The sequence below is a fragment of the Patiria miniata genome, unplaced genomic scaffold (genome assembly GCF_015706575.1).
Source record: "Patiria miniata isolate m_02_andy unplaced genomic scaffold, ASM1570657v1 HiC_scaffold_5, whole genome shotgun sequence".
Classification (NCBI taxonomy): Eukaryota; Metazoa; Echinodermata; class Asteroidea; order Valvatida; family Asterinidae; genus Patiria; species Patiria miniata.
In genome coordinates this window covers 3,257,804-3,274,850 of record NW_024037072.1, presented here as the reverse complement: position 1 = coordinate 3,274,850, position 17,047 = coordinate 3,257,804, and the positions used below count along the sequence as shown (strand labels likewise).

Genomic DNA, 17,047 nt, shown 5'->3' with positions numbered 1-17,047 from the left:
TGTACTAGCTCAATATTATATCAGCCATTGCACTAGCCCATTGCACTCGCCATAGTATTAGCCATAGAATTAGCCATTGTATTAGCCATTGTATTAGCCATTGTGTTACCAGAAATATAGCTCATTATATTTTAGCCCAGTCTTGGATCCTTGTTTTAATCTGTGATGTTTGCCTGGCTTGCGAACTGTGTTTGTGTGCATCACAAACTAATTAAAATTATACAATCCTACTCGGGTAAAGTAGTAGTCAAGTCGACTTCGGGCTTTCTTTTAAGACTCTTCTGAGCGATATTAAATGTTCGGTATATCAACTCATTTCATTTTTTTTCAATTAGAAATAAATCAGTCTATCTTGAGAGCAAGTTTTGGAATTGATTCTTGTTTATTTAATTGCAATATTAGTTTCTCAATTGCCAAAGTTGTTAATGTAGGGGTCCGTGTCCTTTGAGAGACTCCGTAGTCTTCGTGTGAGACCATGTGGCGACATGTCACCGCTATTCATCCACACGGAGTGTAAATAGTTCCTTCGAGGAAAAGTAATTATTTAAAACAGGACGCATCAATTCCGAATTCACTTATTTGTAAAACTCTGTTAATGTGTGAGAATGTACCTTTTAACTGTTAGAGACACCTTTATTGAACTAACAGTATCAAGAGAGGGGTTGTGTGGCGCATTAATCTACGTGTGTTTTGCCATCTTGAAATGTGATGTGCAAGACCGTCCTTTTCGGATCAGCGGCCAATGTGTGAGTACATTGAAGAATAGTTTGTGTCCCAAAACTCAGCTTTTGATGATAATATTTTTAGATCTATTGCATGATTTGTGTCTCGTAGTCTCACATTATTATCCCTGATACTACTGGACAAATCTTAAGTTCATATGTTGATTGGAAAAAGAGTAATTTAAGGTTCATTTGTCCTCTCGATATGTTGTAAACTTTCGTGAGTGAATCACCTGGTCGTACACGGTGACTGTTTCATGTCTGTAATTTACAGCGACTGTTGTATGCCTAATTCTCGCTTTGGTTTCTTGCTCCATAAATATTTTGTGTGATAGGTTGGCGAGTCTGATGCCATAACACAACCCAGCTTGGCGTTCGGGGAAATTTTAAGGGAAATTTGAAATTGAGGAAATTTAGGAGAATTTAGACATGTTAGAAGGGAACCTAACGAAATTTGGAACTTAAGGAAATTTTACATTTAGGCCCCCCTAGTGAAACTCAACTTAACTGAATAGAAATTTAACTAGAATTTAAGTGAAGACAACTTAATTGAAAAGAATTGTATTGGGTTCAAGATATCATTTTGTAATACTTGCCATTGTGGGAACTGATTGTCAGTCATGTAATTCTATGCCTTGTTTATAAAATCAGACATCAATTAAAATAATTTGATATTGCAATCTGAGCAGTGAAACTTTTTGCTTCCGCTTCCAATTATTTTGTTTCTGATTTTGAATTATTGCCTCAACGTCCTAAACTAATCATTTAGCGGACTTTCCTTCAAGTATCGTGGTGCACATAACACTGCCCCATGGTCTCCGCGATCAGCAAGGGCGGATCCAGAACACAATTTTTTGGGGGGCCCCAAAAAATTATGGTCCCCCAAAAAAGTGGGTCCAATAATTTACGGCGTGGGGTTCAGGGCCCGCTTAAGGGCCCCGAAAAAAATTTGGATTCTAGATGCTCTGTGGTGCGATCTGAGGCAATTTCTGACCACTTTAACTAATGTTTTTTTGAGGAAAAGATGGTGTTGTACTCATTGCCTGCCTTTATTGCGATGTCACTTAAAAAAAAAAAAAATTGGTTTCGTTTTTGGGGGGGGGGGCTGGCCCCCTTTGGCCCCCCCCCCCGGATCCGCCCTTGGCGATCAGTGCATTAATTTTTAATTAAACGTTAAGCGGACTCACCACCCTAGGGTCACACCCAACACATAACCGTGACAATAATGTCAAATGCATTTAACATGTGAAAGGACCAATTTGTCAGTTGTCACTAAACGGTCCGATTCTCAGCCTTCTGCCTGATGGCGCCCTCAAGCCTCACGCACAGCTTCTGTAGTTTAAATTCAGTGGCTACAAGTACAAAAGTGTGTGCCCATTCGTATCTCACAGGAACAAAGGCATGTTCTCAGTTGTGACGTCAGATGCAAATGCTCTATTGTTACTTTTCTTGGAGCAATTTCCGTCTTGTCATCACCCATTCGACAAACAAAGCCAAAAGAGACGACGCCCACACGCAGCCAGCGATGACAAAGGCCATATCGAAGCTTCCAGTCTGGTCGTACATCCAACCTAGAAAGAACGAGATATGTATGAATGCAAAACTTTATCCACAACCTGTGCCTACAGCTAGATTTTATTTCAACGTAACTTTTCATATTGTACTATAATGTGTGCTGCTCGCGCAAAAGAGGAGTCAAAATATGTTTGGACTTTTTTTTACACATTTTACACTATTAAGTTTGCACAACGCAGCAAATGCGGTTTGAATTGTCACAACGTATTTTGTAGCGTTAGACATTGTTCATTTTGGTTCTTTAAAATGTTTCGGGCACTGAATGTATCTTTCATTTACATAAAAGGCTAGTGTGGGCAGGTTAATCGGGCGCAAAATGAAGAGAAATATCAACTCAAGGGAATCATCGTAAAACAAAATGGGTTGAAGGAGTTTTCACAGTGTGAGTAAAATGACTTTTTTCCCCACAGGTTTTTTTCTTAACTACACAAAAACAAAGGAATGTCCACACAAGTATGTAACGTTACAAACATGTGTGTTTAGAACAGTGTTTAATTGCTTTACACAGTTTTTGCAGTGCACATTTTGGATATGGTAGTGGGTACGAGCACTCACTCACCTGGAAAAAATCCCACACTGAACAAGATAGCTCCACTAAGAAGCTGCATCCAGCTGAAAGCGGTTACGAGGAGATCAACTCCGAGTAGTTCCCTGGTGAAGAGATCGGAGAGTGCGCCAGTTGCGCCAATCGCACCGAAACACAAGAAGGCATTGCTCATCATTAGCCAATAGGAGTTCATCCAAGGAACAGTCACAAAGGTCAAGGACCCTACTACGATCACAATCGCTAATGCATGTCGTAACTTCAACAACGCCCGGTCCACTAAAGGACCGAAGACAATCTTTGCCGCAATGCTTCCCAACCCGCCGGCAGCGGTAAACATCACGGCATTATACGCGGAGAAGCCTTTTGCCTGGGCTTGAGCAACGAAGAAAATCTGCCAAATGGCGCCCGCGAACCGATAACAAAGAAATATGGCGGCTGCTAGCCAAAAGGCGACCCGGCGGCCAACCGAGACCCCGAAACGCTCCTTCGTGATCAAGAGGGCGTCCTTGGCTGAATCCAGCCACGATTTCTTGCTGGCACCATGAACGTCCGATGAGCTATCACGTGATTCCGCTTCATCATCGTTGCTGTGGGCAACGGGCTGGTAGTCGCCGCTAATCCGGGTTGCCGTTGAGGGTGATCGCAAGAGGGCGCCACACACCCCAAGATGCAGGCTAAACCCGCCCAGAAGCAACAAGGCGCCTCTCCAGCCGTAGGTGTCCAGCAGTACTTGGATGAAAGGTGCGAAGATGACGAAGCCCAAAGGGTGTCCCGAAGAGGCAATACCGATAGCTGTGGCGTAGTTTGTGGTGAAACACCGTCCTACCATGGCCCTTGACAGGATGTTCACGATACTCAGACCCGGTCCTGTAGGGAAGTAATTTTTCATGGAAATTGATAAAAAAAAAATTCACAGCAAGTTTTGATGTTTAAGCGATACGACATACGTGTATACCACATTTTAAAGCAGGAACCACTATCTTGCAATCCAAACTCAGTGTGCGCAGTACATGTACATGTATATGAAAAACTGCCGCTTACCAGCTATCAATGCTAGAGGCAGTGTCAGCATGGCCACACTAGTGGTACAAGAAGCGAGGACGATGGAAATCCCGAGCATGAAACCGCAGATCGCTGCCACTGTACGGGTACCAAACACGACCTCAAGAGGTCTAGCCAAAGGAACTGCATGCATTGGTGGAAAAAAGGCATACAGAGTTTAACGGCAATAGGAACAGTAGTTTACTAATAACCCGAAAATGACCCGCCGGTAACTCTAACCCTCCTCAATCCTCCAAAATCCTCCTTGTGGTTTTGGAGGATTTTGGAGGATTTTGGAGGATTGAGGCTGAATGGTATTTTTCAGAAAAGGATTTTGGAGGATTGAGGCTGAATGGTACATGGTATTTTGAGGCAGGACTGTCTGACGATTCTGAAGAATTAAGGGGCTGGGTACCCTTCATTTGAACATATTATAAGTGCAACATTTTTGGGTAAGAAGGATTTTGGAGGATTGAGGATGAATGCATTTTAAGGCAGGACTGTCTGAAAATTTTGAAGAATTTAGGCGCTGTTGTAAAATTTTGGAGGATTGAGGGTGGTTCCTAGCAAAAAGGCCTGGGGGGGGGGGTAAGAGAAAAAAATTGCCCATGCTGTCCTGTTCATGACAGTTCACCCGTCAATTTCATCTGAACGAGTGACGTTTGCGTTGGACTTGGGCCATTAAAAAAAAAAACTGAAAAGAACGAATACAATTTGGCTGGTTGTGAATGAACAAGATTTGAGGTTTACATGAGAGTGGTGAAGTACAACCAAGGAAACGGTTTGGCGTATCTTATCAAGAAGATGTCCTGTGAGACTTTTAACTTATTATGCTTTGAGCATCCTCAAGGTTTCTCCTAGTGACGGTCGCAGCATACTGATCGAAACATGACACTGGAACCACAGGTCCCATACGCTTTTAATTTTCCATCGTGTTTCCTCATGAACAAAAGCTATAAGAACGACGCTCTTTTTGAATATCAATTACCAAATGGCTTCATGTAGGGTAAGCATGCAACTCAAAAAATCACGATGATGTGTGCGTTGAAATAAAAAGTTCCAAAATTAATCCGTTCGTATATAATAAACACTTGGTACCGTCATCGTTACTGTGCCTTCATTGTGAGCTGAGCATGGGGTCTAGTTAGTATGGAACTCTCACCTAACAAATTGCCAGTTCCGCTGATGATGGCGATCATCCATCCTATCAACCAGGTATCAGTAGCGAACTGCTCCTTGAGTGTGGGCAACATTACGCCGAGACCCTTGATGAGCCCAGCAAAGAGCAACCAGCTCACATGCACACATAGGACCGCGTACCATCCCTGACGAGAACCACAAACTGCAGTCCTTTCACCCATGGCGTTGCTCAATATTGTAGCGCAAATTGGTAAACACTTTCATGACTTACTTCTCGCACGGCGATTCTCTTTAATTCTGGTAGCCTTGACCAAGGCGTTGGGCTTTTAAAAAAAAAAATCGCCGATAAGAAAATCCCTAATCAACTTGGCAAGGCATAATTGAGTGCACATATATCGATGCCCGTACGCTGCTAGTGAGAAAGTAACTTGTACCATACAGCGAGGCTATGCTTGCACGTACGCACGTACACACACGTACATGTACTCGTACAGCAGCCATGCACACACAGTGCATGCATGAGCTAGTCCGCGTAACCCAACGCCTTGATGGTTTTGAGTTGACCCAGCAAAACCTATTACGGTAATGAGGTACCACCCCCCCGCGTATACTGAATTCTCATTGGTCAGCCCGCGATAGGCTAACAAACACGTCGCAGTCTGTCCGAAGCAGTATTGAAGGCTCCAACGAATTCTGCAGGTAATGCTGTCATTAGACGATCGTTGCCCACTCAAATGGATTCATTACACGAGCCGAAAAACTCGAACCAATGTCAAATTGTTGAAAAAGTGACGAACATTTCGCTCTCGCTAACAAGACATGGAAGACGCCATGATGACTAATGCATTATGCATGCAGCGCGACGTCACATGATTCTTGTGAAGCTATTATTATTATTATTATTATTATTTATTCGGCCAAAACATTCAAAATACAAACATGTACATGCACATACAATGTAAGAAATGTCATACATCAAGGACAGTCAAGATGATATATAAATTGTGTAACAAATACCAATCGAAAAGAATAGATGTGTATAGGTACAGTAGGTAAGAATGAGATGGGGAAGAAATGGGGGTGGGGATGAGGAATGTATAGAAGGGGAGCGGATTGGGGAAGAGTGGAAGTGGGAGGGAGTTCAACAAGCAGAGTAAAGACAATCCAATCTAAGATGGCCAGGATGAACAAAAGTGAAAACACTGTGACTCAAAAGCCTGTTCATCCAATCCTAGGTTGGTAACATGCAATAACTTTAAAATATAACTATTAAATACAAGTAATATGAGAAGTTAAAAATAAATCTGGAAATTAAAAATGCTATTATAATGGAGGGTAATATATATGAATAAATAAATGGGTAAATAAATATCTGCTAAATATGTAAATGAATTTAAATGAAAATAAAAAAGTAGCATAAATAAAATAATTCAGTAAGAAACACAATAAGTGATAAACAGGTAAGCAATGAAACATACAAACGAGTTAAAAAAGCATCAAAACAAAGACAAGAACAATCAGATAAAACCATACAGAAAAAAACATAACAGATACCCTACACATGCAAACAGACAAGAAAAATTACAATTATACGAACAGTCTAATACATGTACAAATGTAACACACAAAAAAACATATTAACAAAAAAACAGAACAAAAAACAAAAAACAAACGACAAACAGCCCAACTCCCCAACAAACAAACAAACCAAAAGTTAATTAGAGAACTCTATACGAAAAAAAAATTGAATGATTCATGAAGGAAAGAAAACTGACTGGTATAATTTGAAATGAATATTAGTTGAGCAAAGAAATCTGACCGAACCAGGACCCGAACCCGAGACCCCCGGACTACCGTTCCAGCGCTTGAACAGCAATACGGAGGTCCCGGGCCCGAATCCCGACTCGGCCAAACCTCCCCGCTCAACCAATATCCAAAACACAATTTAGATCAAAAGCAACAAATAGACAAAACATTACCATCAATAAAATGAGCACATAATTCACGATTAAAACACTGAAATGAATCAAGTATCAATGAGTCCTTAACGTGGATTGGGAGATTACTCCATATACGAGGAAAAGCATGAACAGGGGAATTCCTTAAACTTAGGGTTCTGGCGTAATGGTGATTAAATGAAACTGTGTCCAGGTGACGGGTATTGACTACTGTATGGGATGTAATACTGAGACAATCAATGAGGCCAAACAAACATTTAATGGTAAATTGAACAGTGAGTTTGTGTCGTCTAGTTTCAAGGCTTAACCAGTTCAGTGTATGCAGTCTGTCCTCATAGGTCATGGCTCCTCTCTGTTGCTTTAGGATCATCCTAGTGGCTCGTCTTTGCACTCGCTCGAGTTTGGCGGCCAACGTGGCTGTGTATGGGCACCAGGCAGGCAACCCATACTCAAGCACAGGCAGGACTAGGGTTCGGTAGAGTGACAAGAGAGCCTTGGACGATGATCCACCTGCGATATGCCATATGAAGCCCAAAGTTTTGTTAGCTTTAGACACAACAGCATCGACGTGGTCATTCCATGTTAGCTTATTGTTCACGGTTACTCCAAGATACTTGAAGGTAGGGGCAACTGTGAGGGGTATTCCTTGGAGAGTGTAGTGTGGGAGGACTATTGTTTTCTTTGTACGCGTCATGTGCATTATCTTGGACTTTCCCTGGTTGAGTTTCATTCCATTTGTTATGCTCCAATGGGCAAGAGCATCAAGGTCCGATTGGAAGTTGAGTTCATCTCGGGGCGAAAGAATTGGTTGGTAAATGAGGGTGTCATCTGCAAAAAGCAGACACTTGGAAGAAAGGTTATTAGATATATCGGTGATAAACAGGTTGAATAGCAGAGGGCCGAGCACACTTCCTTGGGGGACGCCGGATGTGACTGGTGACCATGATGAAAAAGAGCCACGATACATAACACGTTGCTGACGCCCAGTCAGAAAAGATTTCAACCACATCCATTGTTGACCTCGTATGTTGAAATTGCGAGCGAGTTTCTCTAGTACCGTGTGATGAGGCATCATGTCAAATGCCTTAGAAAAGTCTAGGCAAGCAATGTCAATTCTAGGTGGGCGTGGCTTGTCCAGGATTGTAGCCCAGTCGTGGATGGCATTAGTTAGCTGTGTCACACACGATTTTCGGGCTGAGAAACCATGTTGTTTATCATTGCCAAGGCAAAAGGAGGACACATGATCATGAATACCATCTGCCACAGCCTTCTCAATCACCTTACACACAACGGAAGTTAGGGCAATTGGACGGTAGTTCGTAATATCAGTTCGGTTGGCGGACTTGAATACAGGTGTGATGTTTGAAAGTTTCCAGTCCATGGGGAGAGCACCCTGTGCAAGTGAGGAATTCATCAAGCGCAACAATGGGGGAGCAATTGATGATGCAGTAGCTCGTAGGATTGTGGGTGAGATTCCATCAGGGCCTGGTGCTTTATGAGGGTTGAGAGTTAGCAGCGATTTGGTCAGAAATCCTAGATTGATTCTGATTGGAGGGAGTTTGGGGATAGGGAGGGAACACGGTGGTGGAGTCGCTGGACAATTGACTGCAGGCGAATGAACTGAAGTGAAAAACTCATTGAAAGCTTCAGCAATATCAGCAGGCTTGTGGATCACCTTGTCGGCTTGACGGAAGGCTGGAGGACACTTGGATTTTCTTTGGTCTCTCACAAAGCTTACAATTGGTCAGCTTAAAAATAAATTAATCATACTATTGGGAAGGTTGTTTCATGTGATTGGTCCAAGACGAACCTACATAATCATCACGGCATACCCGCATATCCTGAAGCCCGCCCATTTTTTTCCAAAACTGGACGAAAAGGTAAAGAAAGACATTAAACCTGGAAGTTGCAGACCAAACAAGGCGGTCGTTCGACGGGCCACGCGGCGCGTATATCCCCCACACGCACGTACATGTACGTACACCCACACACAGAACACAGTAGGCCTACATTTTACTGCCTTATTACACCATGCGTACATGTACATGTACTGTACAGTCCGTACTCACGTGTGTGTGCTTGCTGGTTGTGTTAGTACCGAACCGTTCGTACGGGCAAGGGTCGGTGACCGGTGGTACACGCACGTAGCCGCGTTGATTGTGGGTGCAGGGCCCGATTATCTCCCTTCGACAAAAAGCCGAGAGACCGCATTGAACAAGGCTATAATTCTGGCAGCTGGTCTTCATTGGGCGATAGAAATTAAAAATTGGGCGTTTTTAGCTGCGCACATAAAATGTACATAGTGTACAAGCATGAGTGCTTGGCGGTACAGGGGTACCAGCGAAAGCGCTATTGCGCTTTGGGCTCTTTTAGTGTGCGGCGCGGAATTGGGCGCATTGGCATTGCACTGCATGCACAAACCGCATAGTTAGGCGCTTACTGAAGCCAAATTTATAGCGCGTATTTTAAAGTTGCTAAGGAGCTTAGTTACGCGTAGGCCGTAGGCGCTAGGCGCGGCGCACTAGCACTTCACTTGCCATTTTGCTGTCACTTTGAGCGGACGTGCGCTGATCTCCACAACTAATATTGTGAGTAGAAAATAGTGTTATTTATATCGTGACACTTTTCCCAGCTATTTAATTTAGGGCAAGTCTAGCTTGGGGTAATTCAGCGCACAGTTATCCAAAGTCCGCATATTTTTAGGTGAAATTTAGGAGAGAATATAAGCCAGAAATCTTGTGAATAATTTATTTGGAAACCATTTGGAGGTCTGATCACCTCCGGAGGTAACTGGAGGTGACTGGAGGTAACTGTGCTTGGAGGTACATGTACCTCCGATTCATTTGGTGCGAATTAAATGATGCATTGAGAAGTACAAGTTATATCTTGTTTCCGGTTGTCAATTACTTGCTTGTCCAATAGGGTTTGCCTGCAAGTGGGGATATATTTTCCCCAAACGGACGCACCCCCGGGTTGTTGAGAACCCGCCGCCCATATAGAATCCCCACCGCGTGCGGAGCCGCTCCCGCGCGCAACTCAATAATTTTGTGGGAGGAAAAACGCCACAAATGGTGTCAGAAGTGGGATTCTTGTAGGGAAAAATTTAGTATTGGTAGGCAAGTAGTTGTATTTTTGTGTGTGTGTTTGCTTACCTCTTCCGAGTGTGAGCGCCTCGCTGATTTGTGTACCTCCGCCGGAGGTGCTATATAGAGTGTGTGTTATTTGAGAATTATTTTGCAGTTGTGTGTACAAATAAAAGCCTCGCTTGTGATATTATGGCGGACCACAGGACCTCCAGAGAGGTCATATCAGGTTCGGGTACAGTCACCTCCGGAGGTGAGAGTGGTGTACCTCCCCATGGAACCGCCCCTAATTTCATATCAATGAGATTAGAGGAGCTGGAAAAAAGAAATTCAGCTGCAGGAAGAGCAGCTCCGATACACACTTAGAAGCATGGCGTTGGATAAGAAAGTCCAGCCGAACAAAGTAGATAAACCGATTATAAATCGGAATAATGTTGAAATGCCTGGATTGCACCTCCCGGAGGTGCAGGATGATCCAGAGGTGAAATTCAAAGATTTAATGGGGGAGTTGAAGCTCTAAACGTCGGGGTATGCGACTGGGATCAGTCCTACGGTGCCCCTAACAACAAATACAGTCACGCAATGTAGTAGCAAAGACAGACAAAGTGAGGATCAAAACAGCCGTGTGGCTATAAGAGGTCCTCAGGTTAAAGGTTATGGAGGGCCTGTGACCTCCACACCTCGTCCCGTAGTCTCAGAACCTGTACAGACAGGACAGAGAGATGAAATTGGATTGCATCCAATGACCGGACGTGGTGGTCGGCCGAATATAATGCCGGATAGATTTGACGGGAAAAGTCCATGGAAAGACTACCGTCAGCACTTTGAAGCATGTGCAACAGCGAATGGCTGGAGCAATGCACAATCGGCTGTGTTTTTAGCAGCTAGCTTAAAAGGAGCAGCACTGAAAGTGCGTTGTAACCGAGAAAGCGGACAACTCCAGTATAAAGAATTGATTGATCAACTCGAAGCGCAATTCGGGCCGGGACAAATGGCCGAACATTTCTTAATGGAATTGCGAACGCGCAGACAGGGTCAGAAAGAATCCCTGAGAGAGTTGGGGCAGGCAATAATGGAGCTAGTGGCCCTAGCCTACCCCGAATTTGATGAAAGTGGACGGGACCGTCTAGCACGGGTCCACTTTGCTGATGCCATTGAACACCAGTCAATCAGAGAGGGCATATTTAGGGCGAGGCCCCAAACCCTTGACGAATCAATCAGAGCTGCATTGGCAACAGAAAACTTTGAGCGAATGGAAGCTGAGAGAGATCCATCGCCAAGAAAACCCAAATACTGTAGAGCGAGTGAAAACAAGGGAAACCCACAGTTGGGACCAGCTAAACAAGCATTTCGCTCAGATAAGGATAAATTCCAGACAGTGAGTGAGGCGCCCCAACCAATGGGAACACCTCATAGTGAGGTACACATTGGAGGCGCTACACAATCAGAGGTGTTGACTTGTTACAATTGCGGAGGATGGGGGCATTTTGCAAGAAAGTGTCCCTCCCCGAGAAATCGTTCGGGAAACGCAGGGCGGTCTACCACGGGACCCATGGAAAGACCGCTTTTTCAGGTAATGGGTCAACCAGTTGTCCCCCAGAGAGGACAGAATCCAAACCAGAGTTAGAAAAACAGAAAACAAACTTGGTTCCCCTAGAGGAACCCAAAGAAGGGTTATATGTACGAGGGGTGTTAAGATCTATCAGTGTACAATTTCTGGTAGATACAGGGTCGACAGACACGATTATATCGAAGTCTGTTTACTCCCAGATCCCTATGGAAAAACGACCCAAATTAAACACAAGTCATATTCAAGTTCGTCAAGCTGGAGGTAGCCTTATGGGCAACATAATGGGTACAGTTGAAGTTGACATTGAGGTTGGCCACACAGTTGCTCTAGTTGAGGCAATAGTGAATAGTGGCCGATTTGCCGATCCCAGGAATTCTGGGCATGGACTATCTTCTCCCGACTGGAGGAGTATTAGATCTTAATGATTTATCCTTACACATCCATGGTGAAAAGATCCGTTGTACAGATCGAGTTGGGTCCTCGTTCTGTTATCGGGTAGTGGTGGACACAACCACTACTATACCACCTGGGCATGAGGCTATAGTGCTGGGGCATGTAAAGTCCAACCAAGAGTGGATTGCCAAACTTGGAATAATAGAGCCAATAGCCAATGGTGGAGAGCTTGCCCAAAGAGGCTTGGTGTTAGCTAGAACACTTGTAAGGACTGACCAAGACACAGTTGGACTAAGGGTATTAAACCCAGGTAGAAACGAACGGGTACTCCGCTGTGGGACTACAGCTGGAGTCCTCACAGAAGTGAAGGAAAGTGACATAGAAACTGAGTGCAAGCAGGACTCTACCATGGGAGTGCACGTCCCACTACATCTCGAAGAACTCTACGACAGAAGCGTTGAGAATTTAGAGCCTCGTTATCATGACGAGGTCAAGAGACTCCTAATTGAGTTTGGTGATGTGTTCTCCAGGGGTGAATCCGATCTAGGTCAGACCAACCTGGTGAAACACACGATTGATACGGGCAGTGCCCGACCTATGAAGCAGCGGTTACGAAGACAACCTGAATGCAATCAACAAGAAATATCCCGACAGGTTGAAGGTCTTGTAGAAATAGGAATCATAGAACCATCTGAAAGCCCTTGGGCTTCGAATGTGGTTCTTGTTGCTAAGAAAGATGGCACAAAAAGATTTTGTGTGGATTATCGAGGGCTAAACTCAGTTACAATAAAAGATGCATATCCTGTTCCAAGGATAGATGACTCCCTAGACGCCCTGTCCGGAGCGAAATGGTTCTCCACATTAGACCTTTCCTCCGGATATTGGCAGGTTGAGCTTGATGACGAAGCGAAACAAAAGACTGCATTTGTGGTCAGAGGAGGCTTGTACAATTGGAAAGTAATGCCCTTTGGGCTCAGCAACGCCCCGGCCACATTTGAACGATTAATGGAAAGAGAAGTCGCAGGGTTGCAGTGGCAGACACTGCTTGTGTACCTCGATGATGTGATCGTGTATGGGAAAACGGTCACCGAGGAATTGGATCGCCTGAAAGAAGTGTTCAGTCGCTTCAGAAACGCAAACCTGAAACTAAAGCCAGCAAAATGCTTTCTGTTTCAGAAAACAGTGAGGTATTTAGGTCATGTAGTATCGGAGAGTGGCATCGCCACTGATCCTGACAAAACCAAGTCCATTCGAGACTGGCCAACGCCTGGTAACGTCAAAGAGGTTAGAAGTTTTGTGGGACTGGCTTCTTATTACCGGCGCTTCATCAGAAATTTCGCAGACATAGCAAAGCCCCCGCATAAACTTACTGAAAAGTCTCGGGATTTCATATGGGACTCAGATTGTGAGAGGTCATTTGAGACCCTCAAGAGGTGTCTGCAAGAGGCACCAATATTAGCCTACCCCAAGCCAGAGGGCCAGTATATACTGGACACTGATGCTAGTGGGGATGGAATTGGGGCTGTGCTCTCACAAACTCAAGAAGGGAGTGAAAGGGTGATTGCATATGCTAGCAGAACCCTATCTAAACCCGAGCGGAATTATTGTGTGACGCGGCGAGAACTACTCGCAGTGATCTTCTTCTTACGACAGTTCAAGCAGTATTTGTACGGACGGAAGATAATCATCCGAACCGATCATGCCTCCTTGCGATGGCTTATCAACTTTCGCAACCCAGAAGGTCAGTTGGCTAGGTGGTTGGAAGTCATTGGCGAGTACGATTATACAATTGTACATCGACCAGGCTTGAAACATTCCAATGCAGACGGCCTATCTAGACAACCATGTAGACAATGCGGAAGGACTATAGAGAATGAGTCGGAAACGGCAGTACACGAAAGTGTGGTTCGAATAACAAAGGTACAGCCAGAAATAACCAATGAAGCCATAACGCAGGCCCAACTAGAGGATTCCTCCACTTCTTGGGTAATCCAGGCCAAAAGAGATTCAACAGAAAGGCCAGAATGGAACACCGTTTCTGGGAAGTCAATTTCCATCAAGACCTATTGGCGCCATTGGGATCAGTTACACATCAACAATGATGTACTGTACACCAGGTGGGAGTCTGATGACGGCAAAGAGCTGAAATGGAAAATTGTACTTCCTGAGTCGCTACGAAAAGCGGTGACGGAAGAACTGCATGCAGGAAAAACAAGTGGACACCTTGGGTTTAAGCGAACACTGGCCAGAGTAAAGTGTCGCTACTACTGGTGTGGCATGCGCGCAGATGTCCGTTCCTTCCTCAGGAAGTGTGAACGATGCGCAAAGAGGAAATCACCACCTAAGCGGAACAAAGCACCGTTACAGCAGGTTCCAGTCGGCTATCCAATGGAAAGGGTAGCACTGGACATAATCGGCCAGCTACCAATCACCGACGATGGGAATCGTTGGATACTGGTAGTGGGCGATTATTTTACAAAGTGGATCGAAGCATATCCACTTGTGGACACAACAGCACAAACAGTTGCCAAGGTCCTTGTCACCCAGTTTATTTGCCGATATGGGGTCCCTGCAGAACTTCACTCTGATCAGGGAAGAAACTTTGAAGCAAACGTGTTTGGTGAAGTGTGCCATACACTCGGTATACACAAAACACGAACCACACCCTATAATCCAAAATCCGATGGACTGATAGAGAGGTTCAATCGAACCCTCATCAACATGGTTGCAACCATGATAGAGCCTCACAGGCAGCAAAAGGATTGCGATTTGCAGTTGCCATATGCAACATTTGCATATCGATCCACTCCGCAGGAAAGCACAGGAGAGACACCCAACATGATGATGTTGGGCAGGGAAACGGCTTTGCCGATTGATCTATTGACTGTTCACCTCGAGCACCCTGCGAGTGGCGAGTTGGATTACGCAGAAGAGTTACGAACGAGACTAACGAGTGCTCACGGTCGGGCTCGTGGGCATCTTAAATCCAGTACGAGAAGACAGAAGCGAGGCTACGACCGAAATGTGTCTGGCAAACCGCTGAACAAAGGAGATTTTGTTTGGGTTTATAACCCAGCTAAGAGGAAGGGAGTCTGTCCAAAACTAGAAAGTCGTTGGCAGGGCCCGTATCTGATAGTTGATAAACTTTCGGATGTAGTGTTCCGACTCCAAAAGAGTAAAAGGGCACGGACAAAAGTAGTGCACTTTGACCGGCTGAAACTGTATGAGGGCAAAACCCTTGAAAATTGGACTGAACCCAGGCACGAAAGCCTAATAAGTGAGCATAGAGAAATCAGTAATGAGCGGATAGAAATCCCTCCCCAAGACAGATCTATTGAGTGTGTAGATAATGAGTCAGGAAATGAGAGTGAGGCCATGGAAGAGCCGGTTGAAGCCGCTTCCATGGAGGTAATTAACAATGTCAATGAGGGAACTCAGGAATGTGAATCTGAAGAAAACATTGCGGCATTGAATGAGTGGGTGAGGACCCCTCCAAAATCTTCTATGAAACCCTCCGATTTGATGAGCGGTGTACCTCCTGTAAAACGACGGCAGTTGCCAGTAAGAAATCGTAGAGTACCCAAGAGGTACAGGGATTGTTAGAGGGTGATGAATGTTTACTAAACCCTCTCTTCTTCTTGTTTCTTATTTCAGACTATGCCATTACCAATGACCACTCCAGACGATCTGGATGAGAGCAGGTTGCTGATGTGCAACAAGTGCCCGAAAGTATTCTTGCAGAGACGAAGCCTCTACCGGCATCTGCAAGATTGCCATGGTCCACCCAGATATCTCGACTGCCAAAGGTGTGAATTCCAGTCTAAACGGCGGGACAACCTTCGCAGACACTACAGAAGGGTACATCCTCAACACATGGATGACCTCCATTTCTCAAGCAGCCCTCAGGGGCAGCCACCACACAGTCACCGTTGGATGGAGCGGAGGGATATCGCAAAAGTGTCCAACAGCCCCAGGGCAAGACCTGCAGCAACGGCGAGCTGTCCCCCGGAGACAGTAAATGCTCCAGCTAAATATCCAGCTACAGTTCCACCCACACCACGAGAAGCGGTGCATGTGGCACCTCCTCAGCCTACACCATGCAGTGTCTGGAATGAGATGGAAATTCCAGTAGCTGAGGAGGTGGTGATCTCGCCAGCCGCATCACTATCCTTACTACCAGCAACCGCTGAGGAGCTGCCCACCCACAACAAGACACCTAGCCCGGTTGCGGCACCAGTAAGCGGGAAACCCCTAGCCTGGCTGAAAAGTCAACTTCAACAGCAAAATCTGCCTACAGCCTCGGCCTCGTCAAGTGAGTCGAGCGAGGACTCAGACGAAGAAGAGGAGGTCACCAAGAAGAAATCATCCCTGCTCAATATTGCCATCGACAACGGCCTGACCAAAGTGACAGAGGTCGTCACCAAGACGAATTTCCGCAACGGCGACAAGGTTTCCGAGGTGACGCGGATCAGGGTGTATGAAGCCGGCAGCAAGTAGTTCCAAAGTCTTCAAGTTCGTCTATCTGGACTTAACTTTTAACTTCAATTAGGGCCTAATTGTTCCTCGTCGCTTTGCGGATCAGGACTCTAGTGCCACCTGTTAATCAACAAGAGAGTCTAAGTGTTTTTATTTTATTCTAAAATATTAAGTGTTGCGGATCGAAGGACTCTAGCGTCCCAGTTAATGTTTTACTGTTAATTCAGATAATTGTTGACGAATTTATTGTTCAAGTGGTTTTTTTTTTGAGGATCAACAGACTCTGTTCATCGGTTAAATTTGCTATAGAGACAATGTTTTTAAGGAAATGTTTTTAACGAATTGCTGAATTGTTTAATCACAAATTAATTGCTGCTTTTATCCCTCACCTTTTAACCAATTTGCTTGTTAGAGTTTCAGCCTAAGTGAACGGGGACCGTTCAGGCTTCGAGTGGGGCTATGTAGCGCAAATTGGTAAACACTTTCATCATACTTCTCGCGCGGCGATTCTCTTTAATTCTGGCAGCTGGTCTTCATTGGGC

At 44.9% G+C, this 17,047-nt stretch overlaps 2 protein-coding genes across 4 annotated transcripts; one reads left to right on the top strand and one right to left on the bottom strand.

The window, feature by feature from the left end:
• Positions 1-1,855: 1,855 nt before the first annotated feature.
• LOC119741489 (monocarboxylate transporter 12-like) lies at positions 1,856-5,377 on the bottom strand. Of its 2 annotated transcripts, XM_038217257.1 has the most exons (4): positions 5,048-5,377; positions 3,886-4,029; positions 2,857-3,711; positions 1,856-2,293 (listed from the first exon to the last, which is right to left on the bottom strand). In XM_038217257.1, the coding sequence occupies exons 1-4, from the start codon at positions 5,244-5,246 to the stop codon at positions 2,163-2,165; spliced, it is 1,329 nt and encodes a 442-aa protein (XP_038073185.1). In that variant the 5' UTR covers positions 5,247-5,377; the 3' UTR covers positions 1,856-2,162. The 2 variants fall into 2 exon arrangements, with proteins under 2 accessions (XP_038073185.1, XP_038073186.1); XM_038217258.1 differs by lacking the exon at positions 3,886-4,029.
• Positions 5,378-5,677: 300 nt separating this feature from the next.
• On the top strand, positions 5,678-17,047 carry LOC119741488. 2 transcript variants are annotated; one of them, XM_038217255.1, is made up of 2 exons: positions 5,678-5,724; positions 15,684-17,047. In XM_038217255.1, exon 2 carries the CDS (start codon positions 15,687-15,689, stop codon positions 16,524-16,526), a length of 840 nt encoding a protein of 279 aa, XP_038073183.1. In that variant the 5' UTR covers positions 5,678-5,724; positions 15,684-15,686; the 3' UTR covers positions 16,527-17,047. The 2 variants fall into 2 exon arrangements, with proteins under 2 accessions (XP_038073183.1, XP_038073184.1); XM_038217256.1 differs by lacking the exon at positions 5,678-5,724 and adding an exon at positions 9,046-9,571.